At 37.9% G+C, this 23,003-nt stretch overlaps 1 protein-coding gene across 1 annotated transcript in view; it reads left to right on the top strand.

The window, feature by feature from the left end:
• The window catches only part of LOC134286192 (proprotein convertase subtilisin/kexin type 5-like), a 29,340-nt gene extending 11,906 nt beyond the window's left edge, over positions 1–17,434 (top strand). Inside the window, exons 3-9 of the mRNA XM_062847769.1 lie at positions 8,102–8,314; positions 8,389–8,502; positions 8,621–8,743; positions 15,571–16,230; positions 16,302–16,505; positions 16,702–16,920; positions 17,064–17,434. Coding sequence (XP_062703753.1) covers positions 8,102–8,314; positions 8,389–8,502; positions 8,621–8,743; positions 15,571–16,230; positions 16,302–16,505; positions 16,702–16,920; positions 17,064–17,434 — 1,904 coding nt within the window. The remainder of the gene's footprint in view (positions 1–8,101; positions 8,315–8,388; positions 8,503–8,620; positions 8,744–15,570; positions 16,231–16,301; positions 16,506–16,701; positions 16,921–17,063) is intronic.
• Positions 17,435–23,003: the final 5,569 nt, after the last annotated feature.

The following is a 23,003-nucleotide window of genomic DNA, read 5'->3' on the forward strand; positions in this document are numbered from 1 at the left end:
AAATTTTGGATTATCGATATTCGATACTCATCCGAATTTTCCCGAAGTTAACCTTTACTTAAGTTCGGTAAAGTTTAGGTTTCTTGTCGAAGTTTGGTAATATTTTGCTGGTTTTGATAAATCTATTTTTTTTTTTTGATGTTTTAACTGCTGAACTTGGTATGTAAATATCTAACTGACAATGGAAACTGCAAACAACTAAAAAAAATGATTTTGATTGAAAACTCCTAGTTTCAGAATCGATATCAGAATACAGACAGGACAGCAAATATTAAATGTAATCTAGACTAAGACTTATAATACAAAATTTTGAGTAGCAACAAAGAGAAATCACTGTTCTAAAAATAACTGTCGATTTTCCAAGGGAGTATTTGTACATTACACAATGGCTAGCTGGCATAGATTCGGTCGTCGTCGTCGTCTATTTGACTGCTCATCTTCGTACGGGGAGATTTAGTGAGTTTTTGGAGGCAAAGTGTACAGGCCGCGTTTTCATTCGGTCGTCGTCGTCGTCTATTTGACTGTGCTCATCTTCGTGATTTTGGAGGCAAAGTGAAGAGGCCATTTTTTTCATTTTGGGCCTGCCGCGTCGTCGTCGTCGCAGATTTGGCTGTGCTCATCTTCGTACGGGGCGGTTTAGTGTGATTTTTGAGGCAAAGTGAAAAAGCCGCTTTTTTATTCGGACCGGCTGCGTCGTCGTCGTCGTCAATTTGAATGTCCACATCGTCGTACCCGTGTGTAGTTGTAGCGGTTCAGTGTGATTTCGGAGAAGAGGCCAGTTAGTGGAAGATGCTGTAGCACATACGCACTGGACACTTCGAAGGATGTTTATTGGTGAGCTCTTTCCATTTTATCATAATAATAATAATAATAATAAAAATTAATGCTAAAGGATCTATACAATTCTGCTCTGCTTCTGGCTAACAAATATTGAAAAGTTCGTCACGTCACGTGTCGGCGTTAGTACCCAATGCACAATCAGTTGATAATAAATATGTTTCTTTCATTTTTTGCATTTACACAAAAATTTGAATGGTTTGTCATCTTCGGTGTCGACATTTGTAATATTTTAGTCAAAATGAATAAATGTTTTGACTCAATAGTAAAGGTTGCATGTGAGTCCGTCTTGGTTCGTCGTTGCATCGCGTCGTCGTTCTGTGTGCGTGCTTTTAGAGAAAAAAAAAACTAGTTTTTGTGCGAGTCGGTCGTGTGATGTCAGCAGCGGATTACATTTCAGCCCGCCTTGGTTCGTCGTTGCATCGCGTCGTCGTCCTGTGTGCGTACTCATCTTCGTACGAGGCGGTTTAGTGTGTTTTTGGAGGCAAAGGAAGTGCCGCTTTTTTCATTCGGATCGGGCGCGTTGTCGTCGACAATTTGAATGTGCACATCGTCGTACCCGTGTGTTGCTGTAGCAGTTCAGTGTAATTTCGAGGCCAGTTAGTGGAAGATGCTGCAGCTCTGGTTTTTGTGTATTTATCTAACAAATATTGAAAAGTTCGTCACGTCATGTGTCGGCGCTAGTTCCAAATGCACATTTAGTTGATAATAAATAATTTCCTTTAATTTTTTGCATGAACACAAAAATTTGAATGGTTCGTCATCTTCGGTGTCGACATTTGTAATATTTTAGTCCAAATGAATAAATGTTTTGACTCAAATAAAGGTTGCATGAATTTCTGAAAAAAGAGAGGGTCGGTAAAAGGTAGACGGCGAACCTTGCGGTAAGATCTTTCTGATTTATTTATCACGTATTATTTGGTTAATACTTGTGAATTGATCGCGTTCAGCATTGTCTCGCGCGGAAACGCAAACTACAGATGCGTCGGTGTTTAGCATTGTGTTCTCTTTAGTTGCGAATGAATAACTTATGTAGGGTGAGTTTTGAGGCACAAAAGATCGCGTTCGTCGTCCAAGGTTTAGAAGGGTATTTCTTCGCGAGCGCATTATTAATCGCGATTTCAAAACATTACACTCGTTTACCACGACAAAATCCTCAACACATCTCCATTTCCCCTGTCCAAACTCCTAGTGATTTCTCGTAGTAACGCAGAGAATTCCTCGGTTATTGGCCTAAGCGAGAATCACGTCATCACTTCCTTCCCTATCCTCAATTGACCTGCATTCGGACGCGGACGGCGCTGGTATTGCTTATTGAAAAGTATTGGGATTCCAGTATTTACACAATGAAGAGAAAGCTAATCCCAAGCATCATCAGTTGGTTCTTTGTGTAAATGCAGTTGTCCTTGCAATAACAGAGGAGCAACCGCGGGCGGTCAATCATGCTCATGCTCGTTACACAATGGCTAGCTGGCATAAGATAATTAAGGCATTTTTTACAATATTGCCCAAGCCTTCGCGACCCACCAAAAATCAGCCTGCGACCCACCAGTGGGTCGCGACCCATAGTTTGAGAAACGCTGTTTTAAACTCAAACAATGAAAACTTGGCCTTAAGCAAGGATCGGTATATTCGCCTCACTCCATTCATATTCACTCCTCTTTGCTGAAGCGAATCGAGAAAGATGCAGCAAACGGATAGTCGTGATCAAACATGCAACCCCATCACCAGTGGGAGGCGATGCGCAAATTGTTTGGCATGGATATTCGTTGCTGTTCGTCGCAGTTTGGATCGCACGCGAATGAATGAATGGCGAATGGTGAAGAATACTGGTGAGCGATCGAAGCGGCTATTATCATAACTAGAAGAGAATTTTTGCTTGTAATGCATACATTTTTAGTGTATTGTTGTTGAAATGCTAGATGAGCAAAGAAAATATTTTGGAAACATCAAAAATTCGGCCCTCAAGTAAAATATAATAATGTAGAGATGTTCAAAAAAAGGGATTCGTAAGATCACGAATAAAAAAGTATCTTCAACCAAATCACGTTTAAATCGATTTAAGATAACGAATGATGATGTTGATATCCAAATTAAAAAAAACACGTTTTGTTGCTATAGTGAAAGGATAAACATGAATTAACTTAAAATAAATGGACTTTGTCCCATACACTATCTTTTACCATATGCGACTTTTTCCCCAAATATGGGACAAATGTTCGCAAAGTACTTGCATTAAAAGCTTTATTACTAGAGCTACAAAAAGAGCTCATTCAAATCTAGTGCTGTGCTTTGAAGGTTACATGATAGGGAATCGTTAAAACCCAGATTAATCCACCTAGTGGTGATAGTGCCTTTCTCGTCGAATATGTACTCAAGAGTCATAAGTCGAAGTGTTCTTGAGTTCTGAGAATACTCTAGAACGGAACATATCAAATTTTCTTTTGTCGCAGTGCTCGTTGACTTATCAATGGAGAAGTAGAGTTGATAAATAATTAATGTATTTGATGAAAAAATCGGATTTGGTAGGAAAATTTCTGGAGGACTGGGGATTTGGGGCATAATGGACACCCTAAGCAAATGAGTACGTTAGGCCTGATAACAGAGTAAAACTTAACATATTATCAGTTGACTTACAACTTCAGTTTGTTTCCTACGTATTTCAATCATTTACAGCAGGTAGAATGTCTTTATTGTGAAGAAATAATTAATTGTAAATCGTGTGTTTTTTAGGGCTGGCAGTGAAGGTACGGGGCGAAATGGACACTCATCGGGGCATCCCTGCATATTTTATGCTAACTTTTTGATTACATCGATCAGTTAAGTAATTTGCCCACGGAGATCGATACCACAGATAAAATACTCCATCTTAGACAAGTTTACATAACATCAAAGTTAATTAAATATACTTTAGGCTAAAATAATCCAATTGATTTTTTTTCCAAACACTCTTAAACGCCTAAGAGTATGCAATGCGCGTACATCCATTCGTAGTTGCCAGTGTTCATTTCGCCCCAAATCAACTACAACATTGAAATTTCTATTTTGAGTAAATTCTAATCACAAATAAAATACTTTATCCATTGCTAAATCTACGTATACATGCAGATAAGGTAGCAATTCACTTGTTTTTATGGCGGACACACTCAAACACTCGTAGTAGCTTATATGCTGCTGTGTTGAAATTATAAGAATTTCACCATATGAAAGACATATTTCAATTTCAATGATATTTAGGTTATTTTGGAGGCATATGAATGGTACTTTTTGAAAAATAGAACGATGACTTGTTTCTTTACACTTATACATTAAAAGTACAGCATAAAAGTCAACGGTTTCGACAAAAATAGAGGTGTCCATTTCGCCCCGGGTGTCCATTATGCCCCGATCTCCCCTCTTTATTTGTGCCCTTCCTCAAAATGATGAATTCCGAATAAAATTTCCTAGGGGGACCCTTCTTGACTTAAGAGAAAATCGAAATTTGTGTCAGCCTTATTCAGAAAAGCAACAATTATATCGAAGCCATAATCGAATTTGGAAACTTACTGATGGCTCATATTCCGAAGTTATGTATCATGTTAAACGTATAAGCAGAGCTGAAAAATATCAAACCTCTCAGTTGACTGCTTGACCACCTTCACTAGCACTGGATGCCGATCATTATCAAGATATATCGGCAAATTTTTTTCTGCACACTTTAGCCTTTATTTAACCATAAAATAAAATATATTTAACCATAAAATAAGATTTATGTAAAATTTGACAAAAAAGTGCGAGCTAGTAAAATTTCTCATAGAAAAAAAAACCATTCAAATTCCAACCGTGTGACAGAGCGCAAGGGCTCAACCAGTTGCATCAAAATTGTGTGTAGTAATTTCAATCGCAAAAGGGGATTGATGCTATAAAATTAAAATTTCCCCATTCATCGTTGATTCCTCCTACTGTATAATTACGTCTCAGGAATCTAAAATGGTGTGATTTGACAAGATCGCTTTAATTTTTATTAAGATTTTGTTCTTTTACGCATATTTATCGCTTGCATTGATTTTGTTCACCTTCGTAATTTCAGCGATGCATCCATTTCTGTAACACTGCTGGTAATCTTAGGTGTGGTCAGAGACTATTTTCTTGCTGCCCGTTTATCTGATAATCCAACATCTTTGATGATTTGATGTTGCATATGCATGGGTTTGGTTCACTTTTTTAACTGGCCACTTCCGGCGGGACACCTGGAACCGGTTCCGGAACACAACCGGTTCAGGTATGTTATTTGTGGATTGATTGGTAATTATCGGTGACAAATATTGGAAACAGCTTGTTAAGCGTTACGCGTTTCGACTTGCTATTCTTCGGTCATCGCCAGACGCATTCAGTTGGATTCACCCCTTCAACTTCGTCAGTTAGTATATAAGCGGTTCAGATATGGTCTGAAACTATTTTCCTGCTTACCGTTCATCTGGTTATCGATAAAGCTGCTATGTGGTGTGTCACATGCATAGATTTGATTCAGTTTTTTAATTGGTCACTTCCGAAGGGATACCTGGAACCGGTTCCGGAACACAACCGGTTCAAATAAGGTATGAAATTTTTTCCTGCTAACCATTCATCTGGTTATCAAAAAAGCTGCTCTTTGATGTATCGCATGCATGGGTTCGGTTCACTTTTTTTAATTGGCCACTTCCGGCGGGACACCTGGAACCGGTTTCGGAACACAACCGGTTCAGATAAGGTATTTTCCTGCTTACCGTTCATCTGGTTATCGAAAAATCTGCTCTTTGATGCGTCGCATGCATGGGTTTGGTTCACTTTTTTAATTGGCCATTTCTTGCGGAACACCTGGAACCGGTTGCGGAACACAACCGGTTCAGATACGGTATGAAACTATTTTCCTGCTTACCGTTCATCTGGTTATCGAAAAAGCCGCTCTTTGATGCGTCGCATGCATGGGTTTTGGTTCAATTTTTAATTGGCCACTTCCGGCAGGACACCCGGAACCGGTTCCGGAACACTACCGGTACAAACATGGTCTGAAACTACTTTCCTGCTTACCATTCAACGCTTATCGAAAAAGCCGCTCTTTGATGTGTCACATGCATGGGTTATGTTCACTTTTATATTCGGCCACTTCCGGCAGGACACCCGGAACCGGTTCCGGAACACTACCGGTTCAGATATAGTCTGAGACTATTTTCCCACTTCCCGTTCATCAGATAATCGAAAATGCCGTGGTTTGATGGGTCGCATGCATGGGTTTGTTTCATTTTCATATCTGGCCCCTTCCTGGGGTACCGATCCGGAACACCTAAATGGCCATAACTCCGGAACGGCTGGACCGATCCGAACCATTTTCAATAGGAAACAATGGGACCAGATTCCGCGTCGAATGAACCGTCGATCGTTAAAATCGGTTGATGTTTACTATCTAAAAGTTAGGTGACCTTTTTTGTACACACACACACATACGCACACACATACATACACACACACACACATACACACACACAGACATCATCTCAACTCGTCGAGCTGAGTCGATTGGTATATAACACTTGACCCCTCCGGAGGCTCTATCAAATTTTCGTTTTTGGAGTGAACATATAGCCTTTCGGTACACCTTGGTGTACGAGAAAGGCAAAAAGTTATTGAGGGAAATATCACTTTCAAGGGGCCGTCGGTAATGAAAACGTAACGTATCTTTAAAACTAACGGAACAGCATTTTCTACAACTCTTGTGAAGACACCAACCTCGTATCTTGAAAAATTCAAAAAGTAAAAATTCTATCTCACTTTTAGGGGGATTGATCATTTTTACCAACAGTTTAAAAGAAGCACGTTATTGTACTGAAAAACTTCCTCTAAGACACCATGATGCTAAACGGCATGGTTAAATCAGCAATTGTGCTACTACTATGGATTTTTTGCGTTCAATAGGGTAGAAGCTTCAGTTTTGGCCAGTCCGGAGTTTTGGCCATAGTGCGGTATTGAGCCTGTTGCGATCTAAATCGGCGTAAATTTTTTTTTTACTAGTAGATCCTAATACAATATGATGATTACAGCTGTGAAAACCACACATTTTGATTAAAAACTGGAAGAAAAAATTATATTTCCTTAAAAAATCTGCTCCCATATATCTATTTTGGCCAGGGTGCTTCTAATTTGGCCACTCCCATAAGAAATACACGTGATTGGCCAAAATAGAAACCAAACTTAAGAATATGGCCAAAACTGCGGCAGAGCTTCTATTTTGGCCAGTGCCACTTTTAATACAAAAATCAAGTATTGGCATGATTTCTGGCCACTGGTTGTTTTCATAGGATTATTGGTTATTTTTATAAAAATGATTTCCCTTAGACTGGCCAAAACCGGTGCCCGCACCCTATAAGAAATCTTTAAAACATCATTTCGTAAAAACACCGTTTCTCGAGAATGGCTTAACGGATTTTCATGAAATTTTGTTGGCAGTTGCACAACCCCTAAAGCTCCGTGGTCAACCTTTTCCTTTTTTGATATCGTGCATTTAGCCGAAATGGCGATCGAAAAACCTCAGATTTTTTCGATTTTTCTAATTTTCAAATCAATGTCCCTCCCCTCTCCCAGGAGGGGGAGGGTCAAAACTTCAGATTTATGAGTTTCTAGTCGGAGCAATCAGAAAAGGTGAAATTTGGAGCTGGGCAGAACAAAAGTTGATTTCTTGTCGGACCGTGAATCATTGAATCAAAATTCAAAACGATGACATATAGTTTTTGTGGTCTTAAATTGTTCGTAGGCCTGTATTGGACATTTTTGGCGAACAATGAAAATGTTCTCAATACACTTTTATTTTGTATTACCCGAAAAACAACACAAATTAGTCAATAAAACTAAACTGAAAACGATAACATGTATGTAGTTTTTTAGCCTTGAATTGTTCGTAGCAGTTTGGGGGACATACTTGAGGAAAAACTTATGTTTTCATTACACTCAAATTTTGATTCACTCTAAAACCAACGAAAGTGGTTAACAAATAAAAATGGCTTACAATGCATTGTAGTTTATTGCCTTGAAATTACCCAGTACTCTGGACATATTTGATGAACAATCGAGTTTGAGATTTGCAAAAATGATCCCCTTGGGATTGAGTCGGTTGTACCTGCATGCGGATCGACAAACGATTTGTAATCTATACCAACTAAATTCATCGACTCTAAGAAAATCCCTAACTTCACACTATAGTGTAAAGCTGTATTGTTGTTACTTGTCATTAAGCATTATTATTTTTCCACAGATGATCGCCGCGGCTGCACTTCGGATGGCTATTACGATGCAGATTTGGACGGTTTCGAAACATGTGAAACAGACAGATGTAATCGGGTGCCGAGCTGTGTCGTGTGCAACTCTGCTAAGCAAAGCGACGCGAACTGCTTGGATAAGCCGGAAGAGTTCATTGCATCGTGTCCTAACCATGGAATTATTAAGGAAGAAAATTGCTATCGACAAGGTATGTTCGTTAAATCAAACGATTGTAATTTCGTACAGATCCAAAAAGTTTAACTGTCGGGTTCAATATTTCAGTTGATGGGGACCAGTTCCAGTTAGGGTGCACCTCGGCAAGCGATTCTCCTGTGATTTGTGAAGGAGAGTCTGTACCCTGCAGAAAATGTGAAGCTGATAATTGCAATGCAAAAGGTTTGAAAATATATTTGAAAATCAGAAGCTGGCCGTTAGCACGAATCTCCCTATTAACACACGGTGTAGAAAATGCAATCTTACAGATCTCGCTCTTTTTATGCTCTTTCATTTATAGCTTTCCAAACGTGCTACGTCTGCAATAATGAGATAAACTGCCCACAGAACCAGTTGTTCGCCAATCAGGTTCAGTCACTGCCTTGTTCCGAATACAACGCCGGATGTGTTATGGGGTATGACTGTAAGTGGAAATGTTAATCAATGATGAATCATTTGTGGACATTACATACAATAATGAAATCTGGTTGCTCGCGCAATGATCAAAGACACTAGCATTCTAAAAGAATCCAAAAGTAGAATATGACAAAGTAATAGTTGGTTTAGCTAAATAATTGAATAATGACCATGAGAATGAGGGGAAAAATGTACAGCTGTGTTCGTCAAAATAGCAGTGAAAGCCGTTTTCCTTCCAAAATAGCCAACTTTGACATGCTGTAACTTTGTTGTTCTCCTATGAGCGAATGATCTGAAAATTTGACAGCAAACTACAAATATGGTGAATATTGTAAAAAAGTAAAACTCTATGCGAAATTGATCAAAATAATTACTGTTTGTTCTTTGTTCTGATTTGTTTTTTATTCAGCAAACATTTTTTTTTTATTTAAACATGAACTTGTTCGAGTAGCGTGCAAAAAATGTCTTACTTCTTCTAGGTAAAGCTGCATTTATTTACACTGCTATTATTTTGAACGATTTCACATTGTTTTCAATTTTTTCTCACGAGCTTCGAAAATTCGCAGATTTTGCTATAACAAAATTCATCATTGTAGTTCGCTGTCAAATTTTCAGCTCAATCGCTCAAAGGAGCATAACAGCAAAGTTACAGCATGACAAAGTTATCCATTTTGTATGGAAAACGGCTTTCACTTTTTTATGTATGTATTGAATGATACACCTCGAAACTAAATTCCGCGGAATTCCACGGATTTCACCTAGGCGAAATTTATGATTTTGAATTTCGTTTCGTTTCGACAAATTCTAAAAATTTCGCCTCCTAAAAATAGATATTGATGAAATTAAACGAAATTCCGCGGAATGTCTAGTAAATTTCGAAAACAAATAAAAAGTGTGAATGCACACAACATCTATCGAAGATCTTGCTTATCTCAAGATACAGAAAAGAGTTTAAAAAACCATCTCGAAAAGCGAGAGATAAACTACTCCCAGGTTCTATAATAAAGACAGAAAAAGTCTCGAATATACATACTTCTTCTCTTGTACCTACGATCAAAATCTTTCTCAATAGGTATGCTTTTAACATTTGCGGTATGCGAAACCATACTTAATATTTTGGTTAAATTTTCTGCTGAATCGAATGCAACAAACACGAGTTTAGTTTCTCTCTTCAGTTTAGATTCCCAACTGAAGTTTTAGCAGAGGAATGCAGAATATTAGAATAGCATGATATAGAATTTGGGATACACTAGCAAATGTTTCCAGTGGAACTCTTGAATGAGTTCCACATCAAATCTGTATGACGACGCGTTATACACGGTTAAACTCTTGTTTCTTTTGCTGATAAGAAATCCGTAAAATTTCATGTTCGTCTTTTTATTTTTTCATAGAGCTCTACTTCAATAAGAAAGTTTGAAGACACCGAAGTACTTTGCCGATATATGGATAAATTTAAGTTCAGTGGAATCTTAAATCATGTTTTTTAATTGTAAAATTTGTCAGATATGTTCAGGTGAAGACATCGATGTAGGAGTTCATAGCGGAATTCTTGGAGTATTTCAAGTAGGAGTTTATACCGATATTTTATGACGAACTTTAGGAGTAAATTGAAAATGTCAAAATATCAGACGAGCATGACAAACTCTACCAGCGCTGCGTGCGCAGCCAACTTTTATACTAAATTTAGCTGGATTCCATCAGATTATTCACCAACATACTCTGGGCTGATGATATCAGGTGAGATTTTTTTTCAGATACATAATTTCTGAAAAATCTTTTTTATTTTTCTTCTTCAACTGTTGCAACAATATGTTTGACTCTAGGTTAGTTGATTTCGGGACCCACAGTCTCGAATCGACAGACCCGAAAGTAGAACTCACATTTTACAAGTCTTTTGGGAGTGGTATTTGATCCCAGGTCCTCGGCAAAAAGGGCATGCACTTTAACCCTCACACTAGGTCCACTATAGTCAAGATCTATCTGGTAGAATTCTTGGCCAAATACCTCGAGATGATTGTGTTTTATTTTTCGAACTTCAAGTTTGTCTATGCCTTCATATTTAATGAGTGCGCATAAATTTCTTACGTTTTCTTTTCCATTTCCATATGAGTTTTACTGGATATTTTCTGATACATTCAATCATCTATAAATTTTGCTATTCAACAAAGCTTGATTGGTAAACTTCTGGCTGATTTTTCCATATCATTGCTACAGGTTTCAATCGGCACTAGAGCATCTTACATATAGCATAGTCGCAATTATGTAACACATTATTGGTTTGCTTTTATTAAGTCATTGGAGCAATCTTATTAGGTTATTGGTGTAATTGTTCGAATTTTCAATAAGGTCGCGAAAAATAAAAAAAAAATATATATATATATAAATGGCACTGGTAGCAAAAGAAGCTAGGGTATGAAAGTCTTTATGGAAATGTAATTCGCGCCACCGCAAACACGCAGTATCAATTCGCACAAAATCATTGTAATTGCAAAATTCCGCGGAACCTTTTCGAAAATTTCGTTTCGTTTCGAAAAATACCGATTGAAATCGGATTTCGTATCGATCTCACGAAACATTTTTGAATTTCGTTTCGTTTCGTACCACATCATATCAGAAATTTTATATTTCGTTTCGTTTCGCCTTGAAAAAATCCCATACCGCATACCCTTAATGACTACCACACATTGTTCCACGATAACAAATCCCGACAGCAGTGGGCTGTCCAACCTGATGGGCAGAGGTGTTACTACAGCAATGGTTTATTGGCAAAAGAGGACGATACATGGATTGGGAGAGTATTTATAGTCTAGTAACAATTAGCAAAGCCTACTAATTAACCTAAGGTTTGCTTCTCAACACAACCCACGTAGATGTCATCACTGTTCCCTCCATATGCTTGCAGCCAGCATCAATTGAGTTCGCTCATAAACAATACATTTGGATTCTCTAAGCATTATTGGTACAAAATGTGGTAATGATGACCATACGTGATGTTATCGCGCCCTAGTGATCCAACCAATATGATTTGATCAAGCGAATCATTATGTTTTGTTTATACAATCAAGATCATACAATTATAGGGTTGTTTAATAAACTCGAATACACCATAGAACTGGAATTAATTTCACATCTGTAATTCAGATTTTCAAAGTAAATAGGGGTACTCACTAAACAGATTAAAATGCTGCGTAAGCCATGAGTTTCTGCTTATTTGAAATGTTTCATGATTTTGCGAATGAAATAATCAAAGATTGCCTTGGTGATCGCGACGTTTAATCAGTTCACGCTGTTAAGTAAATCCCCCTAATGTATTTATTGAAAGGTCACATAACACTGATCAAATAATTTGGTTTAAAATATCGTCTTCTTCTATTTGTGGAGAATTAGCTTAAGTTAAAATTCACAAATACAAAGAAACGTAAAAAAGTCTTCTATTGTGGATTTTAGAGGCTACGTAGTCTTTACTTTTGAAACGGATTTATTGTTTACCCAACCTCGTTAATAGAAAAAAAAGTCCACATAAATTCACCGAAGTGTTGTTGAGCCATGTACCGAACAATTATAGTCAGGACAGTTAAAGTTAGCCGAAACACTAGAGACAAAGCGAGAACATTATTTACCCCCTGGTGAAGGCACCATCCCCAAGTGCCGAAACGTTGGGTAAATAATAAATCCTTACCAAAAAGTTCACAGTTAATAAGTTCAGTCCATCCTAGCAAGCAAGTCTTCCAAAGATGGAAATCTAGTGACCATGATAAGATTTCGAACGTGTCGCGGTTGAAGGGCATTGCGCGATCTTAGCAACAACGATAGAATTTTGTCGTCAAGCATCATAAACAAACCACGCTCTGCGAAGAACGAATCGCTTAGCATGTGCAGATTTATCCACCTCCACGATATTTATCCATCTCCACGATAATTAACTTTCACTACATGCGATGAAAAATTAAAGTCTCTCACTCCAGCACTCGCGATAATTAGGGTAAGTGTGCCCATCGTTGTGGTATTAAGGTAAATTCATTTTAAAAACAATGATCGTACCATCTAATGAAGGGTTGCAAAACGTTAGTTGGTAGTTTTCTATCCAAATTTGCTTGGAAAAATATAAAAACTATCGTTTCTCTCTGTTTTCGATCATAAATCGCTTACCACAACATTAGGCACACTGTTCCTATAATGGAGGTAAAATTTAATTTTGGTTCCTATTGTTGCGGTATCCCATTGAAATCATATGGGATACCGCAACATTAGGAACACTACCGCAACAATAATATAAGGATAATATTTTTTAAAATAGGTTTTTGGGCAAATCTTAAGCACACAAATGGTGCAATCTCATAATTTAAGCATAATACATCTATTAAAAATGCCTTTTGATAACATTTCAGTCGAAAAAGTGCTCAATTGCCACTACCGCAACATTAGGTACTACCACAACGAAGGGAACAATTACCCTATCTTTCTCTCTATCCACAACTTACTTTCTACGCCAAATCATAACTGTCACCGCAGAAGATTATCCGGATAAACAACAAAGTATCAATTTTTTCACTCAACCTGGAGAGTAGTATAACGTCTCCAGTAGTGTGGCTTATACTTATATGACAAACAGAAACATCGAAACATGCTAAGACTTACCTCCTGAATCAGTCGTTTTGGACTCCCAGAAGCTACTTTCAAAATTTGAGCGAAGTCGGTTAAGCCTAAGGGGGTGCTCAACGAGCTTGAAGTTTGTATGAGAAAACTTGACCAAATGTATGCAGAAAACATAAGTTTTCGATTTTTGCCTAGAACATAACTTTTTCACAGGCGTCGGATCACTTTGCGGTCTACATTAAGTTGTTTGGCCTGGGACGGGGTACTTGTCTCCATGGCTATCTTGATAACCCGACACCGCTCACTCGCTCAGACGTCAATCGGATGAAAATTTGCAGTAGGTAAGTTGTAAGTGAGCGCCAATTGAAGAGAACATACTTTCATCACGCAAATGATTCTGAATGAGAGCCTTTTCAATCGTCTATGAGTGCATGGAAAATATCACAGGCTGATTTATCAAGATAATATCACCTTTATCGTTACTCACGTGCGTGCACACTAAGATTCAGATGTTCCAGCTCAGTAATTTTTTCACTGAGTACAGTATTTTTTCCATCTTTTCACTGAGTTTTCAACAGCAGATTTATCTCGGTACACACGGTAATCTTATTTACCGTTCACCAGTAATGATATTTACCGTGCATCAGTAACTTTTGACAGTTCATTAGCTGAGCTCCGTAACTCATTTACAGAATATCCGTAAAAGAAACAACCGAGCGTACCGAGTTAAATCTGCTGTTGAGAACTCAGTAAAAAGATGGGAAAAATACCGAGCTGATCTTAGTGTGTGAGGAAAAAAATGATGCCTGGTTATAACTTCAAATTGATCTCAATATCCTATACATTTTAAGAATTTATAGTATTTAGTTTTTTTTGAGCAAATATAAAACTTCTTTAAAATCACCCCGATTGCCTATTAGGGTAGAGGGTCGAAAATAAATAATAATAATAATAAATTTAGAAGTTTTCTGATTTAGTGTAATTTTTTTATTTGAATAATATCAACGATATTCTTCAAACCTCTTGTAGACAAATATGTAAATGTTTTAAAATCTTAAATCTATGGGATACTGAGATCAATTTGAAGTTATAACAAAATTGTAGTTTTCCTGAAAAATTCGTTGATTTTTTTTGTTAGATTTTTGGTCTTAGGTCTTTGGTCATAATGTTATGAAAGCTTCTTCTGGATAAATATGGAAATTCTTTCAAAACATTAATTGTATGGGATATTCAGATTTATTTAAATTTGTAAAAAAATACTCTGGGCTATTAAAGTGTATTTTTCCCAAAATACGAAGTTTTCTGATTCGTTTCTTTATGTAAATAATATACAATATTCTGAAACCCTCTTCAAGACCAATATGCAACTAGTTAAAAATCGTTAAATATATGGGATATTGAGATCACTATCAAATTTATGTGATATGTGGGTCGAGCGTTGCCCTATTGATGAACGAAAACCGGTCCAAGAAAGGTAAATTGGAATATCTTGACGGTAGTAAGAGCTATAAGTGTTATGTCTTGTCTCATTTCACACGTATTGGGAATGATATTAAGAATAATTTGAGGTCCATTCAAATGTACATTTTTTCTGAAATAATCGTAGTTTCCTGTTTTTTTTTTTGTGTAATTCTTTGATCATAATAATATCTACAATGATTTTCAAACTTCTTCTGGATGAACGTGCAAATATTTTAAAATCATAAACTGTATGGGATATTGAGATCTTCTTGAAATTGCATCAAAAATGTTCCTTTTGTCCTAAAAAATACATAATTTTGTGTATGTAATTATCGCAGTACTTCGGGTGAAAAATATACACAACAATCATTTTACAACACTTGTTTAATCAGCTTACTGTCAAAAAATCATTTGATCACCACATTAAATTTAAAGTAGATATTGGGGACTTCTAAGGTGATGATTTTGCTTGCGGTTTTCTGTAGGAAAGTGAAAGGGTAGATTTTTTTTGCACTCATACGCTCAAAAGAAACCCCGTAGAAGGTTTCCATGCTTTTAAAAACCTTCGTATTCACTAATAGAAGGTTTAAATTAGCGTTCCACCTTTTTTGAGGCATCGGCGTTCATGTGTTACTGGTTATGGGAAATGCTGGTGTGAAATAACGTTGACTTGAATCTGTATGAGTATAAACTGCACACAATATATATACTGTCCATCAATGTTTCTAAACTATGAGTAGTTGTAATACCATTGTGTTTTCTGTTGAACTATTTCAGACGATACTAAATATACACTTCGAGATTGTTCAGATCAATTACCAGCGGCGATGCTTGGGGATATTGTCGTACCGTGCGATACTCCCAATTGTAATTTTGCCGAATTTCCTTCACATTTGAAATGCTATCAGGAAACGTTAGGTGAAGTTGAATTCTGCCGGTCGCCGGATGCAACAAAATGCTTCACAGTGGACGACCAACTTGGAAATAAAATCCGTGGTTGTAATACGGACGAAGACTTTGCAGACATATGCAAAGAGTTGGAAAATTGTTCGGTTTGCAGTTCTGATGGGTGTAATGAAGATACTGTACCAGTGGAATGCGTGATTTGCAGTGGACTAGATCAATGTCGAAATGACCCGCAGCGTCGGGTTTGTGAAGATGCCAAGTTCTACGAAGGATGTTACACGTATCTTGGCAGTGGCAGCCTAGAGAAAGGTTGTCTCAATGAACTGACGAGTGGAGGAACGACTTCGGATGCCAAGGAAGCATGTGGTACCGATAATGCATTGTGTCACAAGTGTTCTGAGCCGAATTGTAACGCAGTTCACTGTTTGAAGTGCGATTCTAAGATAGATGACGAATGTGTGGAAGGAGACCCGGATGCAGTCGAGTATGAAGTATGCTCACCTGAAGACAAGTGTCTTATGTTCAAAGATGGTAAGTAGAAAGTAGGGAATGGTATCATATGATGAAAACCCAGTTTCACCAGTGTCTTTCTTTTCTTCCAGATCAAGGATACACTAAACGAGGCTGCACTAGCAATTTTGACGCGCCTGGTGTTGAAACTACCGATCCTGGCAAAAACTTTGGGCTGGTTCCAAGCGAAGCAATCAAGTGCTATCAGTGCAACGAAAACTGCGATGACCTCAGTGATGAGCAACTTAAATATTGCAGCCGTAATTCCGTGCTGGGGTGCTATTACATTTATGATGGTATGTAAGATACTTACCCTTCTACACAACTGGAAAATTTACTATTCGGCCTGAGAACACGGAAATTATGTTCACAAAAGTTTTGGAACACTTTACACTTTATCAATTATAATGGATCAGTTAGGCTTCTTTGAACTTCTCTTATCATGTTTCAATGTTTCATGAATCCTCCAACTAAATTATAATTTTCGAACAGGATTTTCCGTTACAAGACGTGGTTGTTTGTCCGAAGAAGGATTGGGTTGTGGCAATGATCAAAATTGCTTCGACTGCGCAGACAAAGACGGCTGTAACGCGGAAAAAATCAACGAGTGCTATCACTGCACTTTTGACGACTCGGAGGGAGATTGCGTCAGCAGCGGGGATGCTGCGACTTGTTCTACAACGGGAAACTGCGTGGTATACATCAATGCAGGTAAGTGAATTGAACTGAGATACGGTGGACAAATCTCGATAATACTCATTATTCTCATGCAGATAAATAAAGAGACTTCGAGATTTCGACAACAAACACCGTATGAGACATTCCTGTTACTAATGAATTAACTTACATTCTAGAAGGCAAATTTGTGCGAGGATGCGAGAACGATATTCCGCCCGCGGAGTCACCGACGTGTGCCAAACCATGCCATGGTGATAAATGTAACAATAACGATGTTTGCGACGCTACAACTGACTGCAATGGAATATGTAGCGTAGCTTCGGCCGCTGATAAGTGTTTACGTTACCAAAATGTGGATCAAGTACAGACGGGTTGTTCCGAATTTAGGGACGAAACTTGCGGTTTGGACACTGAACACTGCTACGCGTGTGATCAGAACCTTTGCAACGGAGAAGGTATGTATTTAATCACTAAGAAGAATAATTTTGGGTCTCATCAAGAATTCCGTTGTCATTGTAATAAATTTAATTTTAAACTCTTGGACTAAAGTTTGCTTGTCATTTTTGAGGATTATTTGAAGTATTTTGATAGGTGTGACAAGCATTACGGAAAAATGACAAAACAAGATATTTATGCGGACTGCTGATCAGGAAACACAAAGTCTATGCTCGCGCGCATATTTCTGCCATTGCTTAGGTTGAACTTACTAAAGCCTAGTTGAAACCAAATGTTGGATGCCTCGAAGTCAAATTGAAATATTGCCCATTTAGTTTGCCAAAGGAATTGTGAAAAAGTAATAATAATATAGTATCGAATAATAAAAAAAAAATATTAAAAGCTGCATATCATTGCACAGTGGTCCACGAACCAGATTTACGAGGAAAGATGCATGCAGCGCCTTCAAATGATTTTTTAGACAAATATGGTCTTCTACAAAGTTGTTCCTAAAAATAAGGCCCTCTTTTCAATATACATGAAAATTAGGGTGGTCCATATTTTCAAAGAAATTGAGAACCGAGCTTTTTTATTTGCAAGAATAACTATATACATTCTTCGGAATAGTTGTAGATCTATCAATTTTGAGCAAGTTTGCTGAAGACACTTTTTATGTAGCTTTAAAATTGACCGATCTAGAGGTATTTTTCTGAATAAGCTTAGGGTGGTTCAAGAAAAACCGGTTTTCTGGCGTTAACTTTTTCAGTTTCGATTTTTCATCAAAGTCGCCCAAGAAACACTTGTAGAACATTTGAAGACGCGTCGTTTCGTGCGCTGAGATGGTCGTTATCTCTTTTGGTTCAAAAGTTACAGACATTTTTCTAAAAAAATCATAGTTTTTTTAAAAGGTGTTATGACGGGTTGGGGCAAACATAAAAAATATCTTTTGCCCGCATTCAAAAGAAGAAATGTTGTTATTAAACATATCAAAAAATTAGAGGGGTGTTATTTCTGTAACTCAAGTGAAAAATACATGAAAAGTGCCTATTTTTTCTAGAAAATCATCAATATCTTTTGAACGGAATGACGTAGCAACATTTTCAGCGCACGAAAATGCGCGTTTTTGGAAGCTCTAAGAGTGGTTCTCAGGCGACTTTGACGAGAAATTCGAAACAAAAAAGATAAAGCAATAAAACGATTTGTTCTAGCGTCACCCTATGAAAACTATGGGAAAATGCTCCAAATTTGGTCAAAACAGTTTAAACCCTTTATCTTTTTTGTTTCAAATTTTTCATCAAAGTTGTCCAAGAACCAGTTTTAGAGCTTTGAAAAACGCACATTTTCGTGCGCTGAAAATGTTGCTACGTCATTCCGTTCAAAAGATATTGATGATTTTCTAGAAAAAATAGGCACTTTTCATGTATTTTTCACTTGAGTTACAGAAATAACACCCCTCTAATTTTTTGATATGTTTTATAACAACATTTCTTCTTTTGAATGCGGGTAAAAGATATTTTTCATGTTTGCCCCAACCCGTCACAACAACTTTTTAAAAAACTATGATTTTTTTAGAAAAATGTCTGTAACTTTTGAACCAAAAGAGATAACGACCATCTCAGCGCACGAAACGACGCGTCTTCAAATGCTCTACAAGTGTTTCTTGGGCGACTTTGATGAAAAATCGAAACTGAAAAAGTTAACGCTAGAAAACGGGTTTTTCTTGAACCACCCTAAGCTTATTCAGAAAAATACCTCTAGATCGGTCAATTTTAAAGCTACATAAAAAGTGTCTTCAGCAAACTTGCTCAAAATTGATAGATCTACAACTATTCCGAAGAATGTATATAGTTATTTTTGCAAATAAAAAAGTTCGGTTCCCAATTTCTTTGAAAATATGGACCACCCTAATTTTCATGTCTATTGAAAAGAGGGCCTTATTTTTAGGAACAACTTTGTAGAAGACCATATTTGTCTAAAAAATCATATGAAGGCGCTGCATGCATCTTTCCTCGTAAATCTGATTCGTGGACCATTGTGCATTGTACATTTATATTTTTTTCTTTTTCCAGCCTTAGCGGAATGCTACACTTGCATGAACTGCCCAACCATCGGGCCACAAACACCAACACAGCTCTGCAAAGATATCGACGATTATTGTTACACAACTAAACATCAAAATGGACTTGTGGAACGAGGGTGCCTAGGAGATATAGATCGTAAACTAACCATCTATATAGCATGTGATGGTCCACTTTGTAATTCTCACTCGTTGTCGGTAGGCAATTCATGCTACCAATGTGAGAATTGTGGCTCCACCGATGGATTAACTCCTTCAGTTTGCAGTGCCCCCTTCGAAGGATGCTACACTGCACAAGATATAACAGACCTTAGTATATATCGCGGATGCGTGACGGATGCTGACTTTAAGATGAAATGTGATCAGTTCAATTGCATAACTTGTGAGGAAGAAAATTGCAACACGCATCAAGTTCGATCACAGCCATTGTGGTGTTCTTCGTGCTCAGGAACAGCTTGCAATGAGTACACAGCACCACGCCCTTGCAGAGAAGGCATGCTCGTTGATCACTGTATAAAATTTGAAATGTTCGATATCGCTACTTATAGAGGATGTCTTAGCGATAAAATGCTCTCTCATATAGAATGTGATTGTTATAATGCCAAAACCTTTTGCCAACTTTGCGAAACCGACTTCTGCAATTCTCCTGAATTATCCTGTTACGAGTGCTCAAGTGCAAGCGGAGATGGATTTGACTGCATTACCCGTCCTGAGGTTCTAGGAAGGACAAGCAAATGTCACGGCCTCGCGTATTGCTATACTCGCGTAGATGAAAATACTGGTCAACTAAGTCGAAGTTGTGCCAACCAAAATAATGTTGGATGTATCGAAGGACCTCTGTGTAAGAGATGCCAAAATCACAACTGTAATGACGAAGCAGTACCGATGGGTTTGCCGCAACTTTTGAATCAGCCACTGTAACTCCTACGACCGAATGACACTGGCCTCTTCGACGCGACAGTTCTAGCAAAACTGGGTAGTTGAAAAACGACGTTTGACAACACGATTAATGGATTCCTTGTTGGTCTCGAGACAACAAAGGTATAGGATCATATTTCAAAATTATTAAAATAATTAAAATAAACAGAATATTTATACGAAATATATTTTTAGCATTGCACAGACAAAGAGTTGTGGCTAAGCGTTAATTGTTGTTTTTTATCACTGTCCTAGTCACTCGACGCTCGATTATTACAATTGCTTGAAGATATTCTTAAAAGAATAGATCTAGGCTAGTACCCATAATGAACTATTAGTCTGATTGTCAATTTTTCACATGAAAATCATAGACTCATCAATAAACATTGTTATACATATCAATGTCATCGGCGAAACCAAGTAGCCGGACGGACTTCGTGAAAATCGAACTACTCGTTTTTATCCCGCTCTCCTTATTACGCTTTCGAAACAGCAATATTAAAAAGCAAGCACGAAAGACCATCACCTTGCCGTAACCCTCTGCAAGATTCGAAGGGATACGAGAATGTCCCGATATTCGAACTACGCACATCACTCGATCCATCGTCGCCTTGATCAATCGTATCAGTACATCCGGGAATCCGTGTTCGTGCATAATCTGCAATAGCTGGTCTCAATGGGATCACACTTCGATTTAAAATCAATGAACAAGTGCTGTGTTGGCACGTTGTATTCGCGGCATTTCAGCAATACTTGGTGGACGGCGAACAACGGGTGCATTGTAACACGCTCACCCATGAATCCAGCTTGATATTTCCCCACGAACTCTCTTGCAATTGGTGATTTTTTTTTCTTTTCGGGTGAGCCACTGCGACCAGTACAGTCGGAACTCGCTCGTTGAGCCACAACCTCCACCCAGGCAACGAATTCGATTCGCTAGTTGGGTGAAGTGGCATCAGCACAAGGGGCGTACGCATTGTTTTTTTTAAATCAGTAACAAATTTTGAAAACGACGTATAATCAATGCCACACCATTGATTATACGTCGTTTTCAAAATTTGTTACTAAAATCATGTTTAGTTTGGAAGTGTAAAGTAAAATTTTTCAATATGTTTTACATTTAGAGCAAAACTGATATGTTTTGCAAGATACATATATGGCCAATGCGAGAAATAATTATTTTTACCCATTTTTAGCCGGTGAAGTGAAAATATAGATGTTTATGAAACCACCCGGACCAAAATGCAAGCACAAAACTCTTTCAATGATCGACGAAATAAAAATTGCCGATGTTTTGCATTTGTTTCGAAGTGATTGTATATATGGTTTTTTTTTTGAAGAAATATGAAATAGAAATTCTTCTCGATTATCAGTAAAGTTTAAGAAACCAAAACTCATTAGCTCGCCCCTCGGAATTACAGATTGGTTGTCATTTTCAGTTTGACATTGAATTATGACATCCAGGTGCTTTTTAGTTGGCTGACAGCTCAACTAACGGAGCCCCAACTAAAAAGTCACCCAACTATTAAGCCCCCAACCAGCGGGTCATAACTGTATTTAGATCTTTTGTGGCATTACCCGTATCCTTAGTGTTTAGTGCATGTCGTACTACTCCATTGTCATTGAGAGGCAATGAAGCATCGATTTCTGTACAGTTCCTGTTTTGTTATCCCAGAGGTGCAAGAAATAGATTGAGATAAAAAGGTCCCGTTTTCATAGAGATTTAAATCCCAGCGAAAGAACGCCCCTATTCAAACACAATCTATTTGAATTCTGAGAAAAACAAAACGGTGGTACTGATATTTATCCATGCATCGGAACTCTAGCCCCATCCATGTATTGCTTCTAGTTTAGTCCCAGGACAACAAAGAAAAACCCGGGACTTTAGGCTAGTTGCAAAACTCTGACAAATTAGAGAATGTGTTCTGCAATAAGAATGCACGTGAGTCCTTGAATTACCAGAACTTAACAGTCCTTGATAGGTTAGTACGCAATTAGATACGTAAAGCATGTTTGTTTTCCTAACATCAAGTGTAGTCTCGGGTGGGCAAAGTCCGATTCTTTAACTATCAGCAAGGCAGAATAAATGCAATTTTAGAAACTGTCACCAGTAACAAGGACTTTGTACCATGAACCCTTATTACCAAAACACATTACCCCAACTTGACAAACCGGATGTCACTAGGGTTCGGTTTGGTAGATCTTGAACCGTAACGCAACACATAAAGGCGATCTAAATACCTACGTTACGGGCTCCGTTAAAGATCGAGCATATTTTAAACCCCCTCAACCATTCATCCATCAGCACGGGTCGCCTGACACCTTGGATTGGGGTTCCCTGTTTAGTGGACTTTTACCCCTGGAACAGGTGGTCCGTAGTGTTATTCTTAGCCAATTGAGACAACCGCTACCGACACTACACAGCTATCTAGGCTGATCGGGAAAAGAAGTAAATATTGATGATGTAATTGGTGATAGACGGCGGCGTACAATTTGAAAGAGTATCTTGTAGGACGCGCTCAGTAGTGTGATCGCGCAAAAGTTCCTGCAATCCAATTTGTTGCCTTTTTGTAGATGGGACACACGATACCTTTTGTTCATTCCTCGGGTAATACTTCCTCCTCCCAATTTTTTTATTTTTCTTCTAAACCATTGGAGGAAAATCTGCTCAACAGACACTCGAACC

Source organism: Aedes albopictus, chromosome 2 (genome assembly GCF_035046485.1).
Source record: "Aedes albopictus strain Foshan chromosome 2, AalbF5, whole genome shotgun sequence".
Lineage (NCBI taxonomy): Eukaryota > Metazoa > Arthropoda > Insecta > Diptera > Culicidae > Aedes > Aedes albopictus.